This window comes from Artemia sp. Qi Xiang Cuo, chromosome 2, assembly GCF_049724085.1.
Source record: "Artemia sp. Qi Xiang Cuo chromosome 2, ASM4972408v1, whole genome shotgun sequence".
NCBI lineage: Eukaryota > Metazoa > Arthropoda > Branchiopoda > Anostraca > Artemiidae > Artemia > Artemia sp. Qi Xiang Cuo.
In genome coordinates this window covers 49,419,965-49,443,630 of record NC_142795.1, presented here as the reverse complement: position 1 = coordinate 49,443,630, position 23,666 = coordinate 49,419,965, and the positions used below count along the sequence as shown (strand labels likewise).

The 23,666-nt window shown below is 38.0% G+C and overlaps 1 protein-coding gene across 2 annotated transcripts in view; it reads right to left on the bottom strand.

Moving 5' to 3' along the window:
* ZnT63C (solute carrier family 30 member 1) overlaps positions 1 to 23,666 on the bottom strand; it is a 179,567-nt gene that overhangs the window by 152,103 nt on the left and 3,798 nt on the right. The window contains exons 1-2 of one of the 2 annotated variants that reach the window (XM_089108154.1): positions 14,139 to 14,158; positions 11,599 to 11,879 (exon numbers count right to left, since the gene is read on the bottom strand). In XM_089108154.1, the coding sequence (XP_088964280.1) occupies positions 11,599 to 11,772 (174 nt within the window). In that variant the 5' untranslated portion in view covers positions 11,773 to 11,879; positions 14,139 to 14,158. Of the gene's footprint in view, positions 1 to 11,598; positions 11,880 to 14,138; positions 14,159 to 23,666 lie in introns of those variants that run through there. The other variant, XM_089108153.1, reaches the window with a different exon arrangement.

The following is a 23,666-nucleotide window of genomic DNA, read 5'->3' as shown; positions in this document are numbered from 1 at the left end:
TCGGAATATAGTTTTTGGGATTTGCCGACCTGAACAAGCTGCTTTTATGTCGGACCGTTCCACTATCAAGCAGATTTTCACGATTAGACATACAATAGAAAAAGTCACGGAGTTCCACCAGAAGGCTTTTTTTGCCTACGTTGACTTCCGTGCTGTGTTTGACTCAGTGGACCGAAAGGCACTTTGGAAGATTTTAGTATCGACTGGCCTCCCCGAGAAATACTGCAGACTCTTCAAAACGTTACATCATGACACAGAGAGCTGTGTTCAAGTCAATGGCCGGCGCAGCCCATTCTTCCGAATCACGACAGGGGTGCGTCAAGAATGTGCAGTGGCCCCAGAGCTCTTCAATATCATCATGGACTACATTATTACAAAGACGACTTCAAGTCTCAACTTTGGACTTAAGTTTGGAGATCGCGTCATTTCAGATGCTAATTGGTAATTTGAGCAGTCATTTCTGGAGCCTTTCCTTTTCCATAAGGGAATGATGACACCTTTCCGCCAATCTTCAGGAATTGTCTCAGTTTACCAAATTCTGGAGAACAGAGGGTGGAGAAACACGAGCATTGTAGGACAGCATATTTCAGAAGTTCAGAGCTTAAGGCACCGATACTAACAGCTTTGTTAATCTTGAGCCTTTTAACTGCGTTTCGAATTGCTGAGGGGCCGAAAGGCTCACATGGAGGAACATCTGCTTCAGGCCTTTGACTGGTAGATTGGCTGGGACTATTATTTTGAGAGACAGACGGGCTAGTATTATTTGAGAGCGAGCAGAAGTGGTCCTTCCACTTCTAAAGACAAGTTCTTTCATCAGAGACAAGTGTCCCTTCTAGGGATAGGACAGGTCCTAATGCGGTAGTTTTATCCTTCGTAAGATCTCGGAGATGCTTGAAGAGGCTACCCACGTCTTTCTTTTTTGCTGCTAATTCAATTTCATCAGCTTTCCTTGTAACAAACTGAGTTCGATCCCGGTGAATGAGACGGTTTCGCACTCCATTAAACCTCCGATAAGTGATCATGTCCCCAATGAGTCTTGCTCTCCATCTTTGCTCTATAACCTCCAGTGTTATCGATATAAACATTATTTGATATACGATCATTTGATATTATCATTTGATAAACATTTTTATTTGGGGGAAGGGTTCAAAAACCATAACCCCCCCCCCCTGGATACGACCTTGGCTATTCCACTTTTAGCATCTTCACAGCACCCGCCGTCTTTACTATTAATACTACCAAGGTAAGTAAAGTTGTCCAGTTGATCCATTTTTTCGCTACCCAGCGTCACCTTTTCATTTTCACTTATTCCTAGCCTTAGATAATCTATTCCACGTGCCTCTGGATATGGGGTTTCCCCTAACTAAACACTCCGATCAGGGTGGCCGCAACCTCTTGTGCCGGGTGGAGCCCACCCCAGGAATCTTAGTATCTAGGTTTAACCTGGCTCTAATCAGATTCCAGGCCTAGGGTCGGTTGGGCCAGCAACCCGCCACCTGAAATAACTTCCTACGAAAAGTGACAAAATAGCCTTGGATCTGGACTTCCTTTTAAGATCTCGACCATCGCGTGTCAACGGACATGCTGACGACGTTAGAAAGACTGACAGACTATATCTCCTGGACCAAAGGGGGCTTTGGATAGAAACCTGGAATGTTTTGACACTCAATGCACCCGCATCAAAGAACCTACTCTCCGTATAGCTCCATAAGAATAAAGTGGCGATTGCTGGTCTCACAGAACCCCATCTTATCGGAAGCAGAGCAGAGAAATTAGACAACAATCACTTGTTGCTCTGGTCTGGAGGGAGCACGAGAAGGAATGGTTTTGGCCTTGCGCTAAACAGTCTCGCAAGAAAGGCATTACTCTTGCATGAAGCCGTATCAGACAGACTAATGAAGGCCCGCTTTGGACACAAACATGGTAAAATGACTATTGTCGTGTGCTATGGTACGACCAACGATTCAGACAACAAAATCAAGGAAGAGCTCTGCTCTGACCAGATGTCTTACGACAGTTTTTCCCCACGATATAACTGTACTTCTTGGTGACTTCAATGCAACAGTGCGTGATGATACGGACGTTTGGCTAGCACAATTGGCCCTGATTCTCCCGACCCACTTAACGACAATGGCCTTCGCCTACTTAAAGTATACCGATCCCTTCACCTACTCATCGCAAACACCTACTTTCAACGCAAAACCGTCCACCAGTACACGTGGTATAGTATTGACGGTTGCACAAAAAAGATGATCGACTACGTTATTATGTCTAAACGTTAGAGATCATCGCTGAAGAACTGCAGAACTTACAGGTCAGCTGAGCTTGGGAACGCAGATCACAGGCTTGTGTGTGCTGAAGTCCATCTCACCTTCAACCACAACGATCAGAAAGAAGTCTAGTTACTGCAGACGTTGGGAAACTCCAGGAGCCAAATACTCGCCTGAAGTATAGTATTGAAGTATCAAATCGCTTCAAGCTCCTTGGCGCCCTTAGCAGCAGTGAAGACGCCTGGCAGTACTTTAAATCGTAGACAAGCGAAGCAGCACAATTGGTGCTTGGTAAGAGAGGTTTTGCAAAGAAATCTTGGCTAACAAATGAAACGCTGGAGGTTATAGAGCAAAGACGGAGGGCAAGACTCATTGGGGACATGATCACTTATCGGAGGTTTAATGGAGTGCGAAACCGTCTCATTCACCGGGATCGAACTCAGTTTGTTACAAGGAAAGCTGATGAAATTGAATTAGCAGCAAAAAAGACAGACTTGGGTAGCCTCTTCAAGCATCTCCGAGATCCTACGAAGGATAAAACTACCGCATTAGGATCTGTCCTATCCCTAGAAGGGACACTTGTCTCTGATGAAAGAACTTGTCTTTAGAAGTGGAAGGACCACTTCTGCTCGCTCTCAAATAATACTAGCCCGTCTGTCTCTCAAAATAATAGTCCCAGCCAATCTACCAGTCAAAGGCCTGAAGCAGATGTTCCTCCATGTGAGCCTTTCGGCCCCTCAGCAATTCGAAACGCAGTTAAAAGGCTCAAGATTAACAAAGCTGTTAGTATCGGTGCCTTAAGCTCTGAACTTCTGAAATATGCTGTCCTACAATGCTCGTGTTTCTCCACCCTCTGTTCTCCAGAATTTGGTAAACTGAGACAATTCCTGAAGATTGGCGGAAAGGTGTCATCATTCCCTTATGGAAAACGAAAGGCTCCAGAAATGACTGCTCAAATTACCGTGGAATAACCCTCCTGTCAGTTCCAGGAAAACCTTTCTCAGTGGTCCTGCTCGACCGCTGTCGGAATATAGTTTTTGGGATTTGCCGACCTGAACAAGCTGCTTTTATGTCGGACCGTTCCACTATCAAGCAGATTTTCACGATTAGACATACAATAGAAAAAGTCACGGAGTTCCACCAGAAGGCTTTTTTTGCCTACGTTGACTTCCGCGCTGTGTTTGACTCAGTGGACCGAAAGGCACTTTGGAAGATTTTAGTATCGACTGGCCTCCCCGAGAAATACTGCAGACTCTTCAAAACTTTACATCATGACACAGAGAGCTGTGTTCAAGTTAATGGCCGGCGCAGCCCATTCTTCCGAATCACGACAGGGGTGCGTCAAGAATGTGCAGTGGCCCCAGAGCTCTTCAATATCATCATGGACTACATTATTACAAAGACGACTTCAAGTCTCAACTTTGGACTTAAGTTTGGAGATCGCGTCATCTCAGATGCTAATTTTGCTGACGACCTGGCAATTCTAGCGGACTCCATAGATCAGTTGCTGGAAGCGCTTCAAATCTTACGAGAAGAGGCCGCAATTGTGAGACTGCAGATAAACTGGAACAGAACGATAATTATGCCCATAGGATCGTCTTCTCCTGCTGTCATTTCTGCAGTCAGTCTGGTCGCAATAACTAGCATAGAAGTTGTCCAAAAGTTTACCTACCTGTGATCCGCGATTTTTTCAGATGGCTCCCTTCTCCGCGAGATTCAAGCAAGGCTATCCAAGGCGTCTTCTGCCATGGGCAGGTTGAACCATAACCTCTGGCGAAAACCGAATATCAGTCGTTCAACTAAATTACAAATTTCCAACGCCCTCGTCGGTTCCCTGCTGCTTTATGGAGCTGAGACATGGCAAGCATCAGCCGCAACCTTAATAGCTATCGACAGATTCCAGTCGAGGAGTCTGAGAAGGATAGAAGGTCTTCGGTGGGTCGACTTCTTGAGTAACAAGAAGCTGTTCCATCTCACCAAGCAGTCCCGTTTTTCTACCCAAGCAGCCGAGCGTACCTTACGGTGGTTTGGGCATCTACTTCGAATGCCGCCGCACTTACCTGCAAAGATGATCTTTGATTTTGACCCTGTCAAAGCCGGTTGGAAGCGACCTCGTGGCCGACCAAAGAAGCGATGGTCCGACAGCGTATCCAAGTTCCTAGCGATGGCATACATCAGGCCAAGTGAAGCGCAAACTTTTGCAATGGACCGAAGTGGATGGAAGAGGCAGATGTCACTCTCTACGCCAAGTAGCACACGGCAGGAGACCTAAGTCAAGTAAGTCTAGCCTTAGCGACTTAGTCTTCTAATCATTAATTTTCAAACCTTTTCTAGCACCTTGAACTCGCAAAACCTCTAGAAGTTCATGCTAACATTTTCAACAAGGATGCTTAAGTCATAATCTAAATCCCGGAGAGTTTTTCTTCCCGATTGGATTCCATGGTCTCCCATTGCCTTTCCTATGCTCCTTACGACTAAGTCCATCACAATAATCCAAATAAATGGGAATAGAACATAACCCTGCTTAACTCCGGATTTAGTACGATAAAAGCTACTAACCGCATTTCCTACCTTAACCGCAGCAGTATTATTCTTGTATGTAGTAATGACCACTTGATGATGATGATGGATTTCTCTTCCCGCTGCTATGACAAAGGAACTGCTTTGTAATTACTCAATTTGCCGCCTCGTTGTTCTTCATAAGGGATAATTCACAATACTTTTCAGAATCCACAATTAATTTCACACATGATTTCTTCATTTTCCTCACCCTTGTCGTATCCACCTAGTGCATGGTATAAATTCTTTTATCTGTTTTAGACCCATCAGAAAATATTATAACAAGACCTACACAAAATCGATTTAACATAATTTGGAAAGATATATTTGCATTCAAAAACATGCTCTGGGAAAATTTCAAATGTAATCTATCTTTTTACCAATCGATGGTGGAGGTTCCCTCATTTCTTCAACTCTCAACTTTTCGAACAATTCCACTTTAATTCCTAAATTTTTTGAAAATTTCTATTCCAGCTTCAAAACAATTAAGCTGCTTCCTCGCATTTTTATTGTTTTTGGTGATCAGACAGCCTCGTTTGATTATCTTGGACTTCGTGGGATGGTTTTTTTCAACAGTCAAAATTTTTAACTGTTCTTATCTTTCTTCTTGTCCCCAGGTCAACCAATCTCTGTTAGTAGAAACGATTACGTCTTGCTCTGTATGCAATCCTTATTGCAACCTGGAATTACATTCAACTTTGCTAGTGTAGGTTGGCAGGCCGTTCCATATATTACAGAACGATGAATCTTAGGCAATATATATATTTTCAAAAATATCGAAGCAGGAATTCTGGAGGTAGGCCACCAGGCTTATAAGTTAGATTTCTCATTATGTTGATCCTTTTCCAACATGTGAAGATTCATAATATGGGATTTCCAGGCTAATGTATCATCATTGATATATCCGCAAAACTTTTTCTTCATTGAAATACACAATCGGATTTTCAATCAGCATCAGCCGTGGTACGTTTTCTAGCCTCCTCCTCGTGAACATAAATGCCTTCGTTCTAGAAGCAGAAAAATTCAGACCGGCAACCTTCACCAATTTTTCTAATCTCCTTATCACACAATTTGCATTCTACATAAAATGGTATGATCTTTCGCCACTGCCAAGGATTATTATCATCAGAAAGCATTATAGCACCATCTTCATTTACATTTATTGGGATGTCATATGACCAAATATTAAACATGTCAGGACCTATCTCTGACTCCTCTTTCGGGTAATACTCTTGTTTCCGACAATAAATCCTGGGTTTAACTTTTCTATCATGTAAATAATCCTTTAGGAATGTCAACATCTGAGCTTTTATATTTGCGTCCATAATTCCTGAAATCATCTTTATATGTAACATATTGTCAAAAGCGCCTTCAATGTCCAATAATAATGTCAACATAATCCAGCCATTTTGAATGGCAAATAAAGCTTCTTGTTTCAAACAATTTGGCAATCTTCAGTTCTCTTATTTTTTCTGAATCCACACTGAATATTTTTATAGAATTTATCATTTTCCAAAATAAATTCCAGACGCTTCTTCACCATCCTTTCCATGATCTTTCCAAGGACTAGTAAAAGTGTAACATATCTTTAACTCTCCATTTTAGATGCATCTTTACTAGGTTTTGGAAGCATTATTGCGTCACCATAATTTCTAATATGTAGAAGATCCATGGATCCAAATTGGGTCCATGCTTCATTCAATATTTCTAGTAGAAAATTTTTCAATCTGTCAGGCAGGGCTTTCACAAATTGAGTTGAAACTTCGTCTGGTCCAGGGAAGTATTTGATAAACGCTTAACAGTTTCTTCCAATTCTTGTTTGGTGAATGGTCTTGAATGGTTAACTGCATTGTTCTTCTCGTCCTAGTTTTCCTAGTTATGTTGCTCTTCGGTCTGTCCCTAGATCCTTACTACATTAGGGTCTTTATTTACAAACATTGGACAGCCTATATATAGCAACTGCTTCCACCTTTTGATCCTCTTCAATAATTGTCTCATTTCCAAATGTGATGAGTCGGGGTTACTTCTATGATTTGTATTGCCATTATTCATCTTCTTTATAAATTTCTTCCATGTCTCCCTCTTTGCCTCTAGAATAGATCTTCTGAATAAAGCATATGATTTGTATCTATGATACATAGAAGCACGTGATTTGCTTCTATAATTTGTATTGGCATTATTCATCTTCTTTATAAATTTATTCCATGTTTCCCTCTTTGCCGCTAGAACAGAACTTCTAAATAAAGTATTTGCTCTGTTGTATTCTATATAATTATTTAGATTTAACACCAGGTTCTATCTTCTTCGTGAAACTTTCAACTCATATTTAGCCTTTGAATAATTTTCATTCCACCAGATACTTCCTTTTCGGTACTTCACTTCTTTGTAGAGAATTTTTGTTTTAGCTTATTTTACTATTTTGCCTTAAAACAGCTTAATTTTTCTATTGAGATCCCCCTCTTCTTCCATGACTGACTGTATATCAAAACCTTCATATGTTCTTGAAAGTTCATTCCAATTTACATTTTTCTTTCTGAAATATTTTCTATGGCTGGTCTGCAGGAGGGCTTCACCTCGCATAAGTTCATATTATTTGGTAATGATTACTGATAAGTAAACTTTCTTTTACACACTCCACATTCAGTTTGGCATACATCCGGGATTACAAAATACTAAATCAATTGTGGCTGTCTCTCCTGTGGAGATGAGAATGAGGTTCAACCTGGCAACTAAAAAGAGAATTAAGAAATGGTCAGTCAATAGCATACCATGACAACATAAATAAGGAAATCTTGAGAAGGGATTTTTCCTGGTAGGTAGTCCAGCTGGGGTTGCCAAAAAAATAGAATTGCAAGTCTAGTAATGTTCTATACTAGTTCAAGAATTATTTCGAATATTACATTTAAACCATACTTTGCTATGTCCATTAAAATCATTCATCATTACTATGTCCTCACTTGCTTGAATATTTTGTGTCAGTCCTCCCATTTCTTGTCCAAGGTTAATGCTCTTTTCAGTTGGGTTATATGCATATATAAGATTTATATGGTTAATGTTTCTCAAATATAGTTTGATTCCAATTGCTTCTACAGCATCTTCACCTTGGCTTTGGCCTTATTCCAATTCACACTCCACCTTTGTTTCTAGGCGTCCTGTCATTTTTTTTTACACTATAACCTTTAAATATGTTTTTTACCGTGGGTTTAAGCCAAGATTCCTGGACATTAAGGACATTAGGCATTAGGGTTCTGTTGGATTTCTCAATATATCCAATGTTTGGCATGCTGTTGAAACTTCACTTTGATTAATCTTTCCCAACTTCATTTGTTCTACCATCTGGCACAGTCTATCTACTTTTTCGTTTAAAGGTAGTTTTCCGATTTCCGACAATCCAGGAGTAATCAACAATCCAATAACTATTTTTCTGGCAGTATCATACAGGATTCTCTGTTGTAGTTTAATGGTGGTTCTATTTAAAAGAGTCTTTTCCGGATTTAGGGATGATTGCAATGCTTGTGCATAACTTCTAAATGTTGTTTTTGCTCTTTTAGAAACAATTGCATACTTCTCTGCAACTGCAAGCACCTCCTTATTTTCTCTTCTAACTGGACACATTAATGATGTTGAAGAGTGATTTTGTCCTCAATTAGCACACTTGTAGCTGATAAATCACTCTTCCTTGGACTGTCGCTTCAATGGACAATTTTTGCTTTGATGTTTATTTGCACAGACATACAGGACTTCCTTTTTTTAGACAATCTCTTTCCGTATGTCCATACTTCTGACAATTGAAGCATTGCAGTTTTCTTCTGTTGTACATAAATACGTATCTATTTCTGCCACAGCACCATATGTTGGCAGGTAAACTCTTTGATACAAATAATACCATTACAGCGTAACTATCCTCCAAATTTCTTTCCTCTTGTATATCTTTTTTGTCGCACAACTGCTTCAATCTCAAACTTGGACTGGATACCCTCTTATATTTGTTCATCTGTATACCTATTATAATTTCACGGAAAGAATCTCTTTTTTTTTCTTACTTCTACTGATAACCCAGTTACTTCCTTCATAAAAAGAGCTTTCTTTACATCTTCTTCTCGGCTCAATGAATGGTCATTTTGTTTCTCTTTCTGGTTGCATCAAATTCAAATTTGCCATCACCCAGCACTTTTTTAGGCTGACCATGATTACATAGTCATCCAGAAACCTGGAATTTTCATCTTTGAACTGCGTCTCAACCCGTTCAGCAAACATTTCCTCTACCTGTAATTGAATAGATTTACTACTAGGTGCTCCTGAGCTCATGTCTATTTTGGGGTTTTGAACTTGCTGGCATCCATAAAATTCTGAATTATTCGGTTTTCTCTTTCTCGATGGTTCAGCAATACATTCTACAATACAAGGGTTTACTATTTGTACTTCCAGTTTAATCTCCTCTGTTTCTAGAAGTGATATTAGTAGCTCAATTGTTGATTGACTATACCTGTTAACTAGTTGTATTGGAGATTGACCTCTTGGGATTATACACTGCTGGGGGCTCACAAATGGAGTTGGACTTCTTGGTGCCGCAAAATATCCACCTCTGGGATCAAATCCGAATGATGCCATTGATATCCGCTGAATATTACACTTCTCCAACCCTGAAGCACGTTGATCACAATTGTAAATTCCTGGGCTCCCCATGGGGGAGTCGGGTTGACTGTTCGTTCTTACGAGTCTTCAGATCAAAAATGACCATCACAACAACTGTTCAACTTGATCGTCTCGAAATTCCCCTGATAATTCTCAAATTAATTCTCCAATAATTTTACGACACCTACACAATCAAATTCCTTTAAAATGTTTGTATTTACCAGCACTAATCACTTTAATGTATTTGTCTAGTATAACATACAAGGATAAGACCTTCACTAAAGTTCTTCTATCAGCTGAATCAAACGCTTGTTTATAATCTATAAGACTGAGGACTAAAGGTGTTGTATAAGCATGGCAGAGATAAAGCTCACAAGTGTCTAAATTACACAATCAATGTCCAGATATGCCAAAAAAATTAGAAGGATCCACTGTTGGATTAGGGCCAAGAAAGTATAAGCATGCCGAAAGATGAAAAATTCAAGTGAAAATCCTTCAGGTAAGAAATGTGGTTTAGATCATACTCAGGCTTAACTGTAAGTTGGCAAAAGACATGACGGATGCAAAAATTGACAAAGGAATAGTATAGATCTGGCAGACAGTTGTTTAAGCTACACAATATATGTCTGGAAAGCGGCAGATCTGCCAAGAAAATAAAAATAATTCACTTTTGAAGTAGGGCGAAGAAAGCATAAGGATTCCAAGAAATAGGCCTTTATACCAGAAATATGGAACTTGACAAAAGATATTAAGGGTGGAAAAATTGGCAGCTGAATAATGTCAATTTGGCAGATATAAGCGTCACAGATGTCAAAACTGATATAACAATGGAGTAAAATCCCTTAAATTGGAGATACAGATAAGATTCCTGTTGAATGAGGGCCATGAAATTGGGAAAGAGCCAATGTCGTTCGGAGCATTGGGTGCTTCAATACTGTTATATTTTAAACAAAAACAGAATATATTAAAATAAGGCAGGAAACAGGTTAAAATTGCTAATTTTTGCTTTATTTTGATAATCTATTGTCATCCATTCATCTGTAAATAAATAGATGCCATCCATTCATCTGTAAGTGTCTTCTGACCTTGATTTTATACCAACCAAGGTAGTTTTACTGATTCTTCTTTCGACTATTTGGCCTTTGACGAAACTTGTAATTGGTTTCGTCAAAGCACCAACAATAACTGGACCAAAATGGAATTGGTCCAGTACACTTAAGCGAGCTTCTTTGATCGTTTTATATAAAGTCTGACCTCGGAGTGACCCGGCTATGTATTTAGTAACATTTTTGAAAAGGCAAAATTTTACCGTCTACTTGCCTCTTTAGAAGTTAAGGATTTTCCAGGATTTTCAGTTAGATTTGCGAGGCAACCACTGCATGGAACACGCCTGTATAACTCAAAGTATTTTCTAGATTCAGCCGTTGATTATGGTTTGATTCCTCCGGCTATATTTTTGGATGTCCGATGTACTTTTAATTGGATGTGCGTTTAGATGGGCTTTTAATTCCTCAAACCTGCCAAATTCTTATTATGAAACTATCTTGATATAGTAAGAGGAATACTCACAATCGGTTTGACTCTCGTTTATCAGGAAGGGTGATCTCCACGCCTCCTTTTTCACTCACCCTTGTAAGCTGACTTTGGTGTCCATAACGTCCAGTTCTAATGCTATTTCTGTTCTTGACATGTGGTACTGACCGTATTGTTGCGGTTACAAACCAATAACTTGTTGTCGGCTACGTTAGCCAAAAAAAAAACAAAAAAACATAGATCACCATTAATGGATCCGGACGTTCTAGTATTTTCACTGACGAAAGCACCCTTGGTACTGCTTCTAGAACTAAGCCTGAGACCCTTAAAAGATGGGTTAATTTGTTTAAGAAGATAATTTTTGTTTAAACTTTTGGTTTAACCAGCTCTTACAAAATTACTAAGGACTTAAGGTTATTATATACTAATCCTTGCCAGTTCCAAGTCTGGAATGCCCTACTACAGTATTCTCATTCCCCCTAGGTAGGCTGTTCAGTAAAAGTTTTCCAAAGATTCCATTTTTGGACATCCTTTGGGCACGAAGGAACTATCAGAGCTACCCTTTAAAAATACAGATACTAAGCTGAAAAAAATGACTTACCTTAATAGATAAAAAAGCAACAACTAATGACGCAACATCTGACAACATATGAAAAGCATCAGCGACTAAGGTGTTTGAGTTTGTTACATATCCAACAATTAATTCTACAAGGAAGAAAGACATCGTCAAGCTGAACATCGTTATTAATCGGCATTTTTTTCCGAGTTTCGCCATGTTCTGGGTTTCTTCACACTAGAGATCTCTTAACAAAAACTTAAAATTTTGATATACTAATTCACTAGGAAAGGAATTAATGCTATTTTCTTTGGCGTGATGGCAGTCTGAAAAGAAACATTAGAACACATTAGAAACAGTAGATGAGCAGTATATTAAAATGTCTTTAAAAATGGTAATAGAGCACTAACTACATAGAAAAAACTTATTTTGCTTTAAACAAAGCACTCTAATTTCATGCAAAACCTTTTGCACCTAGCCTTTTCACTTCCACTCTAACCTTCACCCAAAGGAGGACTCAGCCCAAAACCTTACCTGATGCTATTAGGCTAGTTTTAATAGAATCCATAACAAATTCTGATTTCAATACAGCTCCGAAGAACTACACGGGTCTTTTATATTCTACTTTGTCTTCAAATATTTTCTCGTAGATGAAAGATAAAGGATAAATCCAGGATTGGGGAGAAAGAGGGAGATCAACGTTCTGGCTAGAATATTTAGAAATTTTTTTTTGCCCGCTAGAGTTTTGATGGCCTTTTTTGGCTCCATAGATTTGTATAGCCATAAAAACAAGTAAAACCATACAAAACTTAACTAAACCCAAGGCAGTGGAGGGCTTACCCTTTTAACAATTGACAGAATCATATAAACCTAAGCAAAGACACAACGCGATGAAACTATATCAAACCAGGAGGGGGAGGAGCAAGAATTAGCATTGGAAGTCAAATTCACATTGCTGTCGGAAAGTGATTATGACTAGTGGCATTCAGCACGAAATTAAACTGTTAACCCTGTGGCTAAAAAAAAGTATCTGTGTATTTCACTATTTTCTTTATTTTGAAAATCAATAGCTTCATGAAATGAATAATCTTTTTGAAAACCATGCAGAAACAAATCTAAGATCCACTTCCTAACACCAGTTAATCAAAATAAGCTGATCTGAACAATTAAAGTATGTTTAATTTTCTACTTTTCCAGTTTATATTTGCAACTGTTTATACTGGACCATCTTAAATACCAGCTTAATTTTCGATTGGTTATTTGCCACAGGTAATTATTTTTTGTTGGAACAGGGCTTGTCATGAATATTCTCCTCTAAAGTAAAGACCTAATTCAACTAACTTCATTTACTGAAGAGGAGTAAGGGGAACTTCTTCACCGGCTGAATGTGCAATATCTGAAATAACCTAACTTGAGGAATACAAGTTGTAATTTCAATACAGACACTGTAGAGAAGCAATGAATAGATCAAAAACTCATGAATGTACAAGGGTCAGAACACCCGCATGACAATGAACTTTGAAGTGCTTGACAGGATGTGAAGCTCTCGCCTCGCTTTGTACTGGGAATTGAGGTGAAAAGACATGTTTTAATAGACCTTTCCATAAAATTTCAAACTATGCTGCCATGCTGCTATTCGTCAAACAATGAACATTGTTTGACGTTTCATGAAACAAACGTGATGAAACAAATTAAAGAAAAACTGCTTTATGAAATTTTTTTTTGAGGCTCATTTTCTTCTGGCTGTTATTTGGTTTTATTAAACGATAAAAAAAAAAGTTCGCTCTATTTATGGTTGCAACATAGCTACAGTCTAGTAAAGACCAAAGTGCAGCCAATAGTAAGCAAAAGTCAAATAGTAAATTTTCAAATGTAAAAAAACCGCCGTTTGACACTAATTCTAGAATTTTTCTAGTACGATTTCCAAAATGGGCTTAATCTAAATACTTATCGCGAATTCTAATGCCTTTTAGCAAAATATAGGCTAATTGGATGGCAACTAGACCCTGGCGCTCCTTTTTGTCCCAAGAACCCATCGCAGCCAAAAATGCCGTTAAGTCAAAATGTCAAGGTAGCCATTTCTATTGCAAAGGTTGAAATATAAAATAATCATGTTTCAAAAGGTAGAGCAAACCGTGCTGCTCCAGAGGAAAGACCTAAAGTTCTGAAGTTTCCCATGCTATGCAAATGGAAAAGGCATAAAACTTGGCATGATTCTTGTTTGAACAAAGCTGGCAGTAGAGAGGGGTTGGAGAGGAGGTGCTAAGAGTCTCCTTTGTGCCTCTAACCCTATATATTGAAAATATTCGCATCATTCCGGTTTGAAAGAGGTGGAACATGAGTACCTTTCTGCTGAAATGTTGGCGGTATCATAAGAGATATTGTGGGGCAACTGCTATGCTTAGTCCATCCAATCAGGGAGATTGAAAATCCTTGCATGATTCTGATTTGAAAAAGATTCAACATATACTATTTTGCAAAACCTTTTTGGGAAAGATTGAAGGGGTGGTCTACTTTGTGCCTTCTATTATACAGATGGGAAATTTTGTAAGATACCGCTTCAAATTAAAGTGCAACATGCATACCTTCTGCTCAAAAGTCAGTGGTAGGAGATACAGGTGATGAGCCAAGAACACAGTTGTGTTGCGGAGTAACACTGCCACTTTTGCAGCTTTTTTCTTCGAGATCAGCGATCTGTAACCCCAAAGTGTTAAGAGATGCAAACTCGACATTTTTTCTTGGGTATGGGAATCATGAAACAGGACAGAAAAAATTCAGTGAAGGTTTGTAAAATTTACAACAATTTTCCAGACCAACACCGTTTTTTTCCTCATGTTGTACATAATGCAAAAACAAAACAATTTTAGCTGGGAAAGTAAACTCTTTCGCAACAATTTCGTGCTGTAGTGTCCTTTGGTATTTTAATCGAGTAATACTATGAAATGTAGGCATGATCAAATGGACTTTCTTATATACAAAATTATTTTGTTCACTTAGAAATAATTTCCAAAGTTGTCATAACACACCGAATTGTTTTTTATACGCTAGGTTAATTTTTGTTTCTACACAAGGTGGAACTCTCATTTCCAGCACCAATAGACAAATTTTGATCTTATAAGAAATGGAAGTGATATTGGCTTACCAAAAATAGTCCTTCTGTGACTTTCTACTTTGAAGTTTTGGTTCTGCTAATTTCCTGCATTTTGGCTAAGTAAAATATCCTAGCTTTGAAACTTTTTAGAAATCAAACAAATTTGAATAATGTATTGAAATAAGTTTATATTATCTTCGAAGACATAAGCGAAATTTAGGTATCTCTTATGATTTTTAGGAAATAAAATGGTAGATACTGATTTCAAAACACAAAAGTTCATATTTTTTCAAAAAATTCTCATTTTGATTTCTATTGTATTTTAAAAGTTCAATTAAATCATAAGTATGCAAATAGGTATATACTCTTCTATATCCGAAAATGAACTGTACACTAAGAATAATTTCTAAAGTTATCATCGCACATTGATTTCTTTGACATCCTATAGGTAACTGTTTTTTTTAGACAGTGCAGAATGTCTTCTCGAACCCGGTTAGACAGATCTGGATCATAGGCAGCGCGCTAGCGCTGCCTAAGTAAAGAACGATGTGGGCACAATGTGTTTTTTTTTCACCTGGGCACTTCGTATCGAAGGAATTGCCGTAGAAATTTCGAAAAGGGCTCATTCGATTGGAAATTGGAGTGGCTATTGCCCTTTTTAATAGTCAATAATGATTGGAGGCCAAATAGCCCCACCCCACACCCAGTAGTCCCGCAGACACAGCCAATCAATATTTTGAAATAGCCATTTTGTTCAGCGTAGTTGATTTCCATATAGAATATATGTTTTTGAGGAGGACACTCCCCCACAACCCTTAGGGCAAGGGTTTTAAGTTATGCCCTGAGGGCATATCAGAACGATGTTAAATGAAGAACGATGTTGGCACAATGTACTATTTTTTTTTTCCTTTAGAACAGTGAACTTCATTTGGAAGGGGTTGTCGTAGAAACTTCAAAAAGGGCTCATTCGATTTGGAAATTGAAAGTTCTAGTGCCTTTTTTAACAATCGAAAGTGATTGGAGGGCAACTAGCCCCACGCCCATCATTCCCCCAAACACATCCAATCAAAATTTTGAGATAGTTGTTTCGTTCGGCGTAGTTGGTTTCCAGATAGAAATTATGTTTTTGAGGACAGCCTCCCACAGCCTTTAAGGCAGGGGTTGTAAGTGCCCCTTGGAGCATATAAGGTTTTACATTGAAGGCGTTGCCATAGAAAATTCAAAAAAGGCTCATTCGATTAGAAAAGGAACGAACTAGTGCCATTTTCAATAGTCAAAAGTGACTAGAGGGCAAATCTACCTCCCCTTACGGTCACCTTTTCCCTAAACACATCCAATCAAAACTTTAAGATAGCCATTTCATTCAACGAAATTTTAGGTTCTGGAAATTAGGTCTTTGAGGATGAAAACCCCCCACAGCCCTCAGGGCGAGGGTTGTAAATTATGCCCAGGGGGCATATAAGGTTTTTAAATAATGCGTTGTCGTAGAAACTTCAAAAGGGGGCTCATTCGATTGGAAATTGAAATGGCTAGTGCCCTTTTTAATAGTCGAAAGTGATTGGAACGCAACTAAAACGCCTTCCACGCCCACCATTTAACCAGACACATCCAATAAAGATTTTGAGATAGCCATTTTGCTCCACGCATTTGAAAGTTCATGAAATTATACTTTTGAGCAGGACACACCCCCCACAGTCTTCAGGGCAAGGGCTATAAGTTATGCCCTGGGGGCATATAAGGTTTTTATTGAAATCGTTTTCGTAAAAAATTGAAAAAAGGCTCATTCGATTGGAAATTCAAAGAGCTAGTGCCCTTGTTACTAGTCAAGTGATTAAAAGGCAACTAATCCCTCGCTCACGCCCATCTTTTCTCCAAACATGTCCAATCAATATTTTAGATAGTCATTTTTTCAACGTAGTTGAAAGTTTTGGAAATTAGGTCTTTGAGGATGACAACCCCCCCCCCACTTCCCTCAGGGCAAGGGTTGTAAATTGTGCCCTGGGGGCGTATAAGGTTTTTATTGAAAGTGTAGAACTTCAAAAGAGCTTATTCAACTGGAAACTGAAAGGGCTAGTGCCCTTTTTAATAGTTGAAAGTGATTGGAGAGCGACTAACACCCCTCTCACCCCCACCATTTTCCCAAACACATCCAATCAAAATTTTGTGATATCCATTTTGTTCAACGAAGTTGAACGTTCTTGAAATTAGGTCTGTTAGGATAATAAATTTCCCAGAGCCTTCAGTGCAATGGTTGTTAGTTATGTCCTGGTGGCATGTACAGTTTATATAGAAAGTTGTTTTATAGATTTCAAAAATGGTTCATTTGGTTGGAAATTGAAATTGCCCTTTTTAATAGTCAAAGTGAGTGGAGAGTTATTAACCCTCCTCTTACACCCACCATTTCCCCAAAAACATTCAATCAAAGTTATGAGATAGCCATTTTGTTCAACGTAGTTGAAAGTTCTAGGAATTATGTATTTAAGGATGACAAACCCCCGGAGCCCCAAGGGCAAAGGTTGTAAGTTCTGCCCTGGGGGCATATAAGGTTTTTATAGATAGAGTTGTCGTAAAACTTCCAAAGGGGCTCATTCAATTCGAAATTGAGATGGCTAGTGCCCTTTGTAATAGTCAGAAGTGATTAGAGGGTAACTAACCCCCCTCTCACGCCCACCATTCCTCCAAACACATCCAATCAAAATTTTCAGATAGCAATTTTTTTCAACTTAGTAGAAAGTTCTGGAAATTAGGTCTTTGAGAATGACACCCCCCCTCCAGCACTCAGGGTAAGGGTCGTAAGTTATGCCATGGGGGCATATAAGATTTTTATTGAAAGTTTTGTCACAGAATTTTCAAAAGGGCTCATTTGATTGGAAATTGAAAGGGCTAGGGCCATTTTTAATACTTGAAAGTGATTGGAGAGCGACTACCGCCCCTCTCACGGCCACCATTTCCCCAAACACATCCAATCAAAATTTTGAGATAGCCATGTTTTTTAACGTAGATGAAAGTTCTGGAAATTCGGTCTTGGAGGATGACAACCACCCTAACAGACCTTAGTGTAAGGGTTGTAATTTATGCCCTGGGGGCATACAAGGTGTTTATAGAAAGTGTTGTCGTTTCCAAAAGGTTCATTCGATTGGAAATCGAAAGGCCTAGTGCCCTTTTAATAGTCGAAAGTGATTGGAAGGCTTGACATTTTATAGTAAAGATCGAAGTGGGTATAATTTATCATTTTTTGTTGTTGTTGTTGTTTAGACCAGGGCACTTCGTATCAAAGGAGTTGTCGTGGGAACTTCGAAAAGGGGCTCATTTGATTGAAAATAGAAAGGGCTGATGCCCTTTTTAATTGTCTTAATAGATATTAGGGCAACTAATCCCCCTTCCACTCCCCCTCCCCCTACGCCAACCCTCCCATTTCTGCTCTTAAAATTTAACCAAATCAAAATAGTGTAAATGCATCCAAACTATCAAAGAAAGTAAACAGATATATTTGTAAATCGTATTAAGTTTTCCATTTCAGGTCAACTAGAGGAGGTATGAAACTAAATTAAACAGTACTATTTGTTTCAAATTTTTAAAAGGGTGTATGTTGTTAAAAATTGCTGAAAATTTTTCTCCAGCATGCAAATAGCAGGCCAAACTATAAAGTCTTAAAAAACGAAAAGATTTAAAGTATTATTTTCTTTTTTCCTGAAAAAACTATGTCAATATAAAACGAACAGAAATTAATATAAAAAACTTTTTCCACAAATAAGTTTTTCAAAGAAAAGTAAAGAACTCCATTAAACAAAAAATGAGCAAAAATAAAATCAAACAATCTACCAAGAGTGAAACTACCACAAATCAACATTGATAAATAAATGATAACCCACTGGAAAAAGTGGGTTAAAAAGTTAAAAAGATAAAAACTGGTCAAACTAAACTTACACAAATACAAATCAGAAAAACAATTAAAACGGACATAAAAAAAGGGGGACATAAAAATAAGCGAATATAGACAAAAAAAAGAGCAAGACATAAATACATGTAAATTAAAAGGGACACTAAAAGTGTCAATAATTCAACTACACTAGGTCAAAAAAAGAGTAAAAAAATAAAAACTGGTCAAGAAATGGGTGGGGGAATAAAAATAAATAAATACCCCCCCCCCCCAAAAAAAAAAGAACAAAAAATTAAATAACATATAAAATTACAGGGGGAACCGAAAAAAAAGAGGGGGGGGCAAGCAAATGAGTGCAAGAACCTGGGCAGCATCATCAGCTAATAAACAAAAGAGAGCGGGAAAAAGAGAAACTAGTGGGATACTTTATTCAATTTTTCTGTAATGAAGGGGACAAAAGTTCTTTCGTATCTAGAAGTAATGCAAGGAATGGGGGAAAAATAGGGATGGGCTCAGAAACAGCTCAAGGCGGCCGTAATCTGAATGGGAAGTGAAGTTTGGGGGAAATACTTGCTGTCCAAGGGTTTGTTATTGCATTTTTTTGCAAAACGGAGGCAATAGGAAACCCTCCTTCAATCAAGAGTTTCCAAACTAGCTTTTTTTAGGAGCAAAGACCATTGCACCAAGCCTTCTTTAAAAATTATTCGCAAAGCTTTTTTTTGGATTGATTTAGTTTTTTTTTCGATTCTTCATGGGAGATACCAAGGTGCCAAACTGGACAAACATATTCTAGATGCGGGCGGACAAAAGACGTGTAAATCCTTAAGGAGTAGGAAGGGGGGACGCTAAATTTATTTAGGAACTTAAGGAGGGCGAAAGGCACATTAGCTCTATGAATGATATCTTCAATGTGGATATCCCACTTTAAATTTGAAGAAATTGTAACACCAAGTAGTTTAAATGGGGACACAGGAATTTCAGGAGGGATAGGATTAAGAAAACAGGGCGAGGATTTGAGGAAACAAATGGGCATTATCATGGACTTAGAGGGGTTTACTGTCATGTATAAGTCCAAAGCCTCGTCTCCAATTTAATTGAGGATACTCATTGTGTCGCTTATTAAATTTATGAAGCAAGTTTCAACAACCGTCAGGTCATCAACAAATTTCCATCAGTCAGGAAATTCCTTTGTGAGACTGCTGATCATGACTGAAAAAAGGAGGGGACCTAGGAGAGCACCTTGGGGTATGCCATTGTGGACAGGAAGAGGATTTGAATAATGATTCTAGTTTTGACAAATTGCGATCTATTTGTTAAGAAGGAGGCAACCAATTTCACCAGTAAAGGATCAATATTGAACTCGCTGACAAGTTTCTCAATTCATATATTGTGGTTAACAAGGTCGAATGCTTTCTGAAGGTTGATGAAAATTAAATTTAGCCAGGAATTAGGCTTTTCAAGGATTTTCCCGAAGTGGTCAATAAGAGAAACGAGGTAAAGGAAGTAGAGGTGGATTTTAGGTTCCCGAATTACTTCAAGTCAGTAAGAGGTAATATTTTTTCCTTTAGCCAATCTGCAAAGAATCCTTCATAAAGCTTCGAGAAAATAGGAGTAAGAGTAACAGGACGAACGCCTTCAAAACCGGACTTTCCGTTTTTCTTTTTCAAAGGGGTTATGAAACCCTATTTCCAAATTACATTGCGTTGTTAGTAGTAGTAGTAGTACAGGAACAAATAGACAGGATCCCAGGCAGAAATATGTATTTTTATTAGAGGATTTTAATGCCCAGGTTGGTAAATATAGGGATAGACTGTATCGTAATCTAGATAAATTTGGTGTGCGAAAAGAAAATAGTAATGGTTATATACTGCTGCAATTTGGTAGGTATAGGTATAAGTTAACATAGTACTCACATGATGGTAAGACAGTCAACCTTATTGTATATGCTAATGTAAACCAAAGACTGGCGGGGTCAATACAAGATACTGGGGTTTATTGAATGCTGTTATCAATGTTAAAAGTGAAGATCATAGTCTAGAAGAATCTAGGGATAATCTAAAACTGAAATACAGAAAGGGTGACAAACTTCCCGGGAACAGTGACGTTTGTAGACTCCAGGATGAGAGTTTGAAAGAAACCTTCCAGAAACACTTGAAATTAAACTGGAAAGTCTAAATTTCGAGAATGTAAAAATCAACAGAATAATTTTATCAAAATGGTTTGTGAAGTAGTAAATTGTGTCTACGGGAGAAAAGTAAGAAAAGCTGCTAGGAATAATAGTGAAAACGCCTTAAGTTTAGTAGAAAAGAACAGGGGCTTGTACAAGAAGTATTTGAGCAATAGATCATATGAGAATAAGAGGAATGTAAGGAAGGTAGAAAGAGTATTGAAATATGAATTAAGGAGGTGTGAAGAGGAGGTCATGGATGAAATTGCTGAGAATCTGGAATATGCAGCCAGACAGCACAATAGTAAAATATTGCATTGGCATGTTAAAAAATTCACAAGGAATAATCAATCTGGACTTGTCCCAGTTAAAGATGGGAATGGCGCCAAAACTAGTGACTAGGAAAGAGTTAAAAGGAGATGGGCAGAACATTTTGAGAATGTGCTAAACCAGGATAACATTACAAAAATGATATAGAAAAGTTTGAGGAAGATTGTGACACATTGGAGGTAAAGGACAATTTTTTTGGAAGGAATAATTAGAGATAGTGCTAAAAGGATTAAAAGATAACAAGACCCCAGGTGCTGATAACGCAGTAAATGAGTTTGTAAGGTTAGAGATAAATTACTGAAGATTATGAATACGATTTTTGAAAAAGGGGAAGTACCTACTGTTTTTAAGGGAACTTTAATTAAGCCTCTCTATAAAGAAGGTGATAAAAGTGAATGTGGTAATTGTAGAAACATTAGCTTGGTTTTTTAGGAAGCAAATTACTTGGTATGTTGAAATTTTTAGGCTTAGAGATGCTGTACATAAAGTTCTAAGAAAAGAACAGTGTTGTTATGAGAAGAGGAAAGGATGCATTGACCAAACTTTTACTCTTGGATTAATAACTGAGAAGTTCCAAAGTCATTGGACCCCTTTGGTCCTCAGTTTATAGACTTACATGTAGTATTGGTTAATGAAATTGGTAAGATTCCCTCAAAGGTGCTAATATGTAGATGACCTGTTGATCCTTGAAATATGTCACAGAACTATCAAAAATGACCCCCCATCAAAATCCTACCCATGTTTTGAACAAAGCTAAGAATTTACATTTGAAAGTGAATTCCACTAAGTCAAGAATTCCACTAAGGGGATTTGTAGACATGGAGCCTTTGTGGGGATTTGTAGATTATTGTGTAATTATTTTACTGTTGCATTGAAATAAATCTATCTATCTAAATATAATGACAATAAACCTCTTAAAATTCTTGAAATCCACTCCGGTTTTCTTAGACCCTATCCCACCCAAAATGCTAATGAAACATGTTAAACTCCTTGGTGTCACAAACTTATAATTATCTTAAGTAGGACATGCATATTTCAAGAATTCTGGACTTTCCAGACAAAGGATAATCAAAACTAAAAATCTTTAAAGTGGATTAACTTTGAAATGGCCAAACCTAGACAAAAATTTCACTGTGAGTAGCAAAGAAATCTTTGCTGGACTATTAAGGCTGAGAGGAAGTGGGCAATCCCATATAGCATTTATAGAGAGACATATATCACACTATTATATCTCCACATTATGTTATAGAGACCTAGGTCACACAGTTACACTCCATATGATTATCCAATTTCTTCTCTATATTTGAGGCAATTTTTTCAGTTTTTTTTTTGCTTCCACTATCTGAATAGTCTTTTATAAATTTACACATTAAAAAAAGTTGCAGAGAAATGAACAAATAAAGTAAAAAGAATAGACATGTTGAATGCACCAGGATCCACCCACAAGTATTCCCCAAGTATTTTGACACATGTCAAATTGGGTTCAGAATTACATTGAAAAAAAGGTGACTTTTTTTCTGTCAAATTTGTAGCTGAAAATGCATCATTGGTATCTTTACCCTATACCCTAAGTTCCATCCCATGAAGGTGTTTTGAAGCATCTACTGTTAGGCTGTTTCACTCTAAAGGGTACTGATTTCTTTTTCTTTAGGTAAACTTTGTTTTGAAACAATTAAACTTAAGAAAAAGATCTAATGCTCAAAATGGGCACAAGAAAAGCATTTAAGCTTCATAGGTTTGCTGAAACCTGATTTATAAAGTTTCAAAGACTGATTTATAAAGTTCCACTTAAATATTTCAAAAAAATTGGGAAAAAAGAAAACTAATATAGCTGAAGATAAGACCTAACATAGCTGAGATCAAAGTAATTGCATTTTCCCAGAATTAAAGTAAAAACAGGAGTAAACCCAGGATAAAAGCAAAAAAAAGCAAAAACCAAAGATTAAGGTAAAAATCCTTTCTTGAAGGTTTAGAGAGGTGTAACTCTGTCTCCTATGTGATTTTCAGTAAATTTAAGGATGTTCTGATTAGTTTTCTAGTTAGTAGATGGAAACTATTATTCTCCATGACCACACTGCCTTTTCTATGACAAAAACAATAAGAATTCCAAATAGGGATAGGTTCTTTTATTACCTTAAATTACCTTAAATCGCATCTTCTAGCGACTAAGGTTGCAGGAACCTGTAGATGTCGCCAGGTAGTATTGACAGGAGTTCGTTGCACAATTCATTAATGGATCATCACATCCTACACGTATACAGGACAGTTGAATAACACACACTAATAGACCCTAGTGGTGGATGTAGGCTCATCCCACTGCGTCCTCCATGGTTTGTTCCTCCAGTCATGGTCAACGCCAGTCTTGAAGCTGTTAACTGAAGCTGCGGAAACAGTTGAATCGCTCAGTGAATTCCACAACGGAACAACGCGATTGGTGAAGAAGTTGTATTTCTCACGCTTTCTGCTGAATCTTTGGCGGAGTTTTATGGGGTTACCTCGCGCTCTGCTAGACTGGTCCTGTTCGAGAATGGGCTTGATAACACTGCTGTTCATCAACTTATATGCCAAAATTACGTCCCCCCTTTTTCTACGGTAGGTCAGAGTTTGCAAATCAAGCTTTTCTAGGCGTTGCTCATATGGGATTT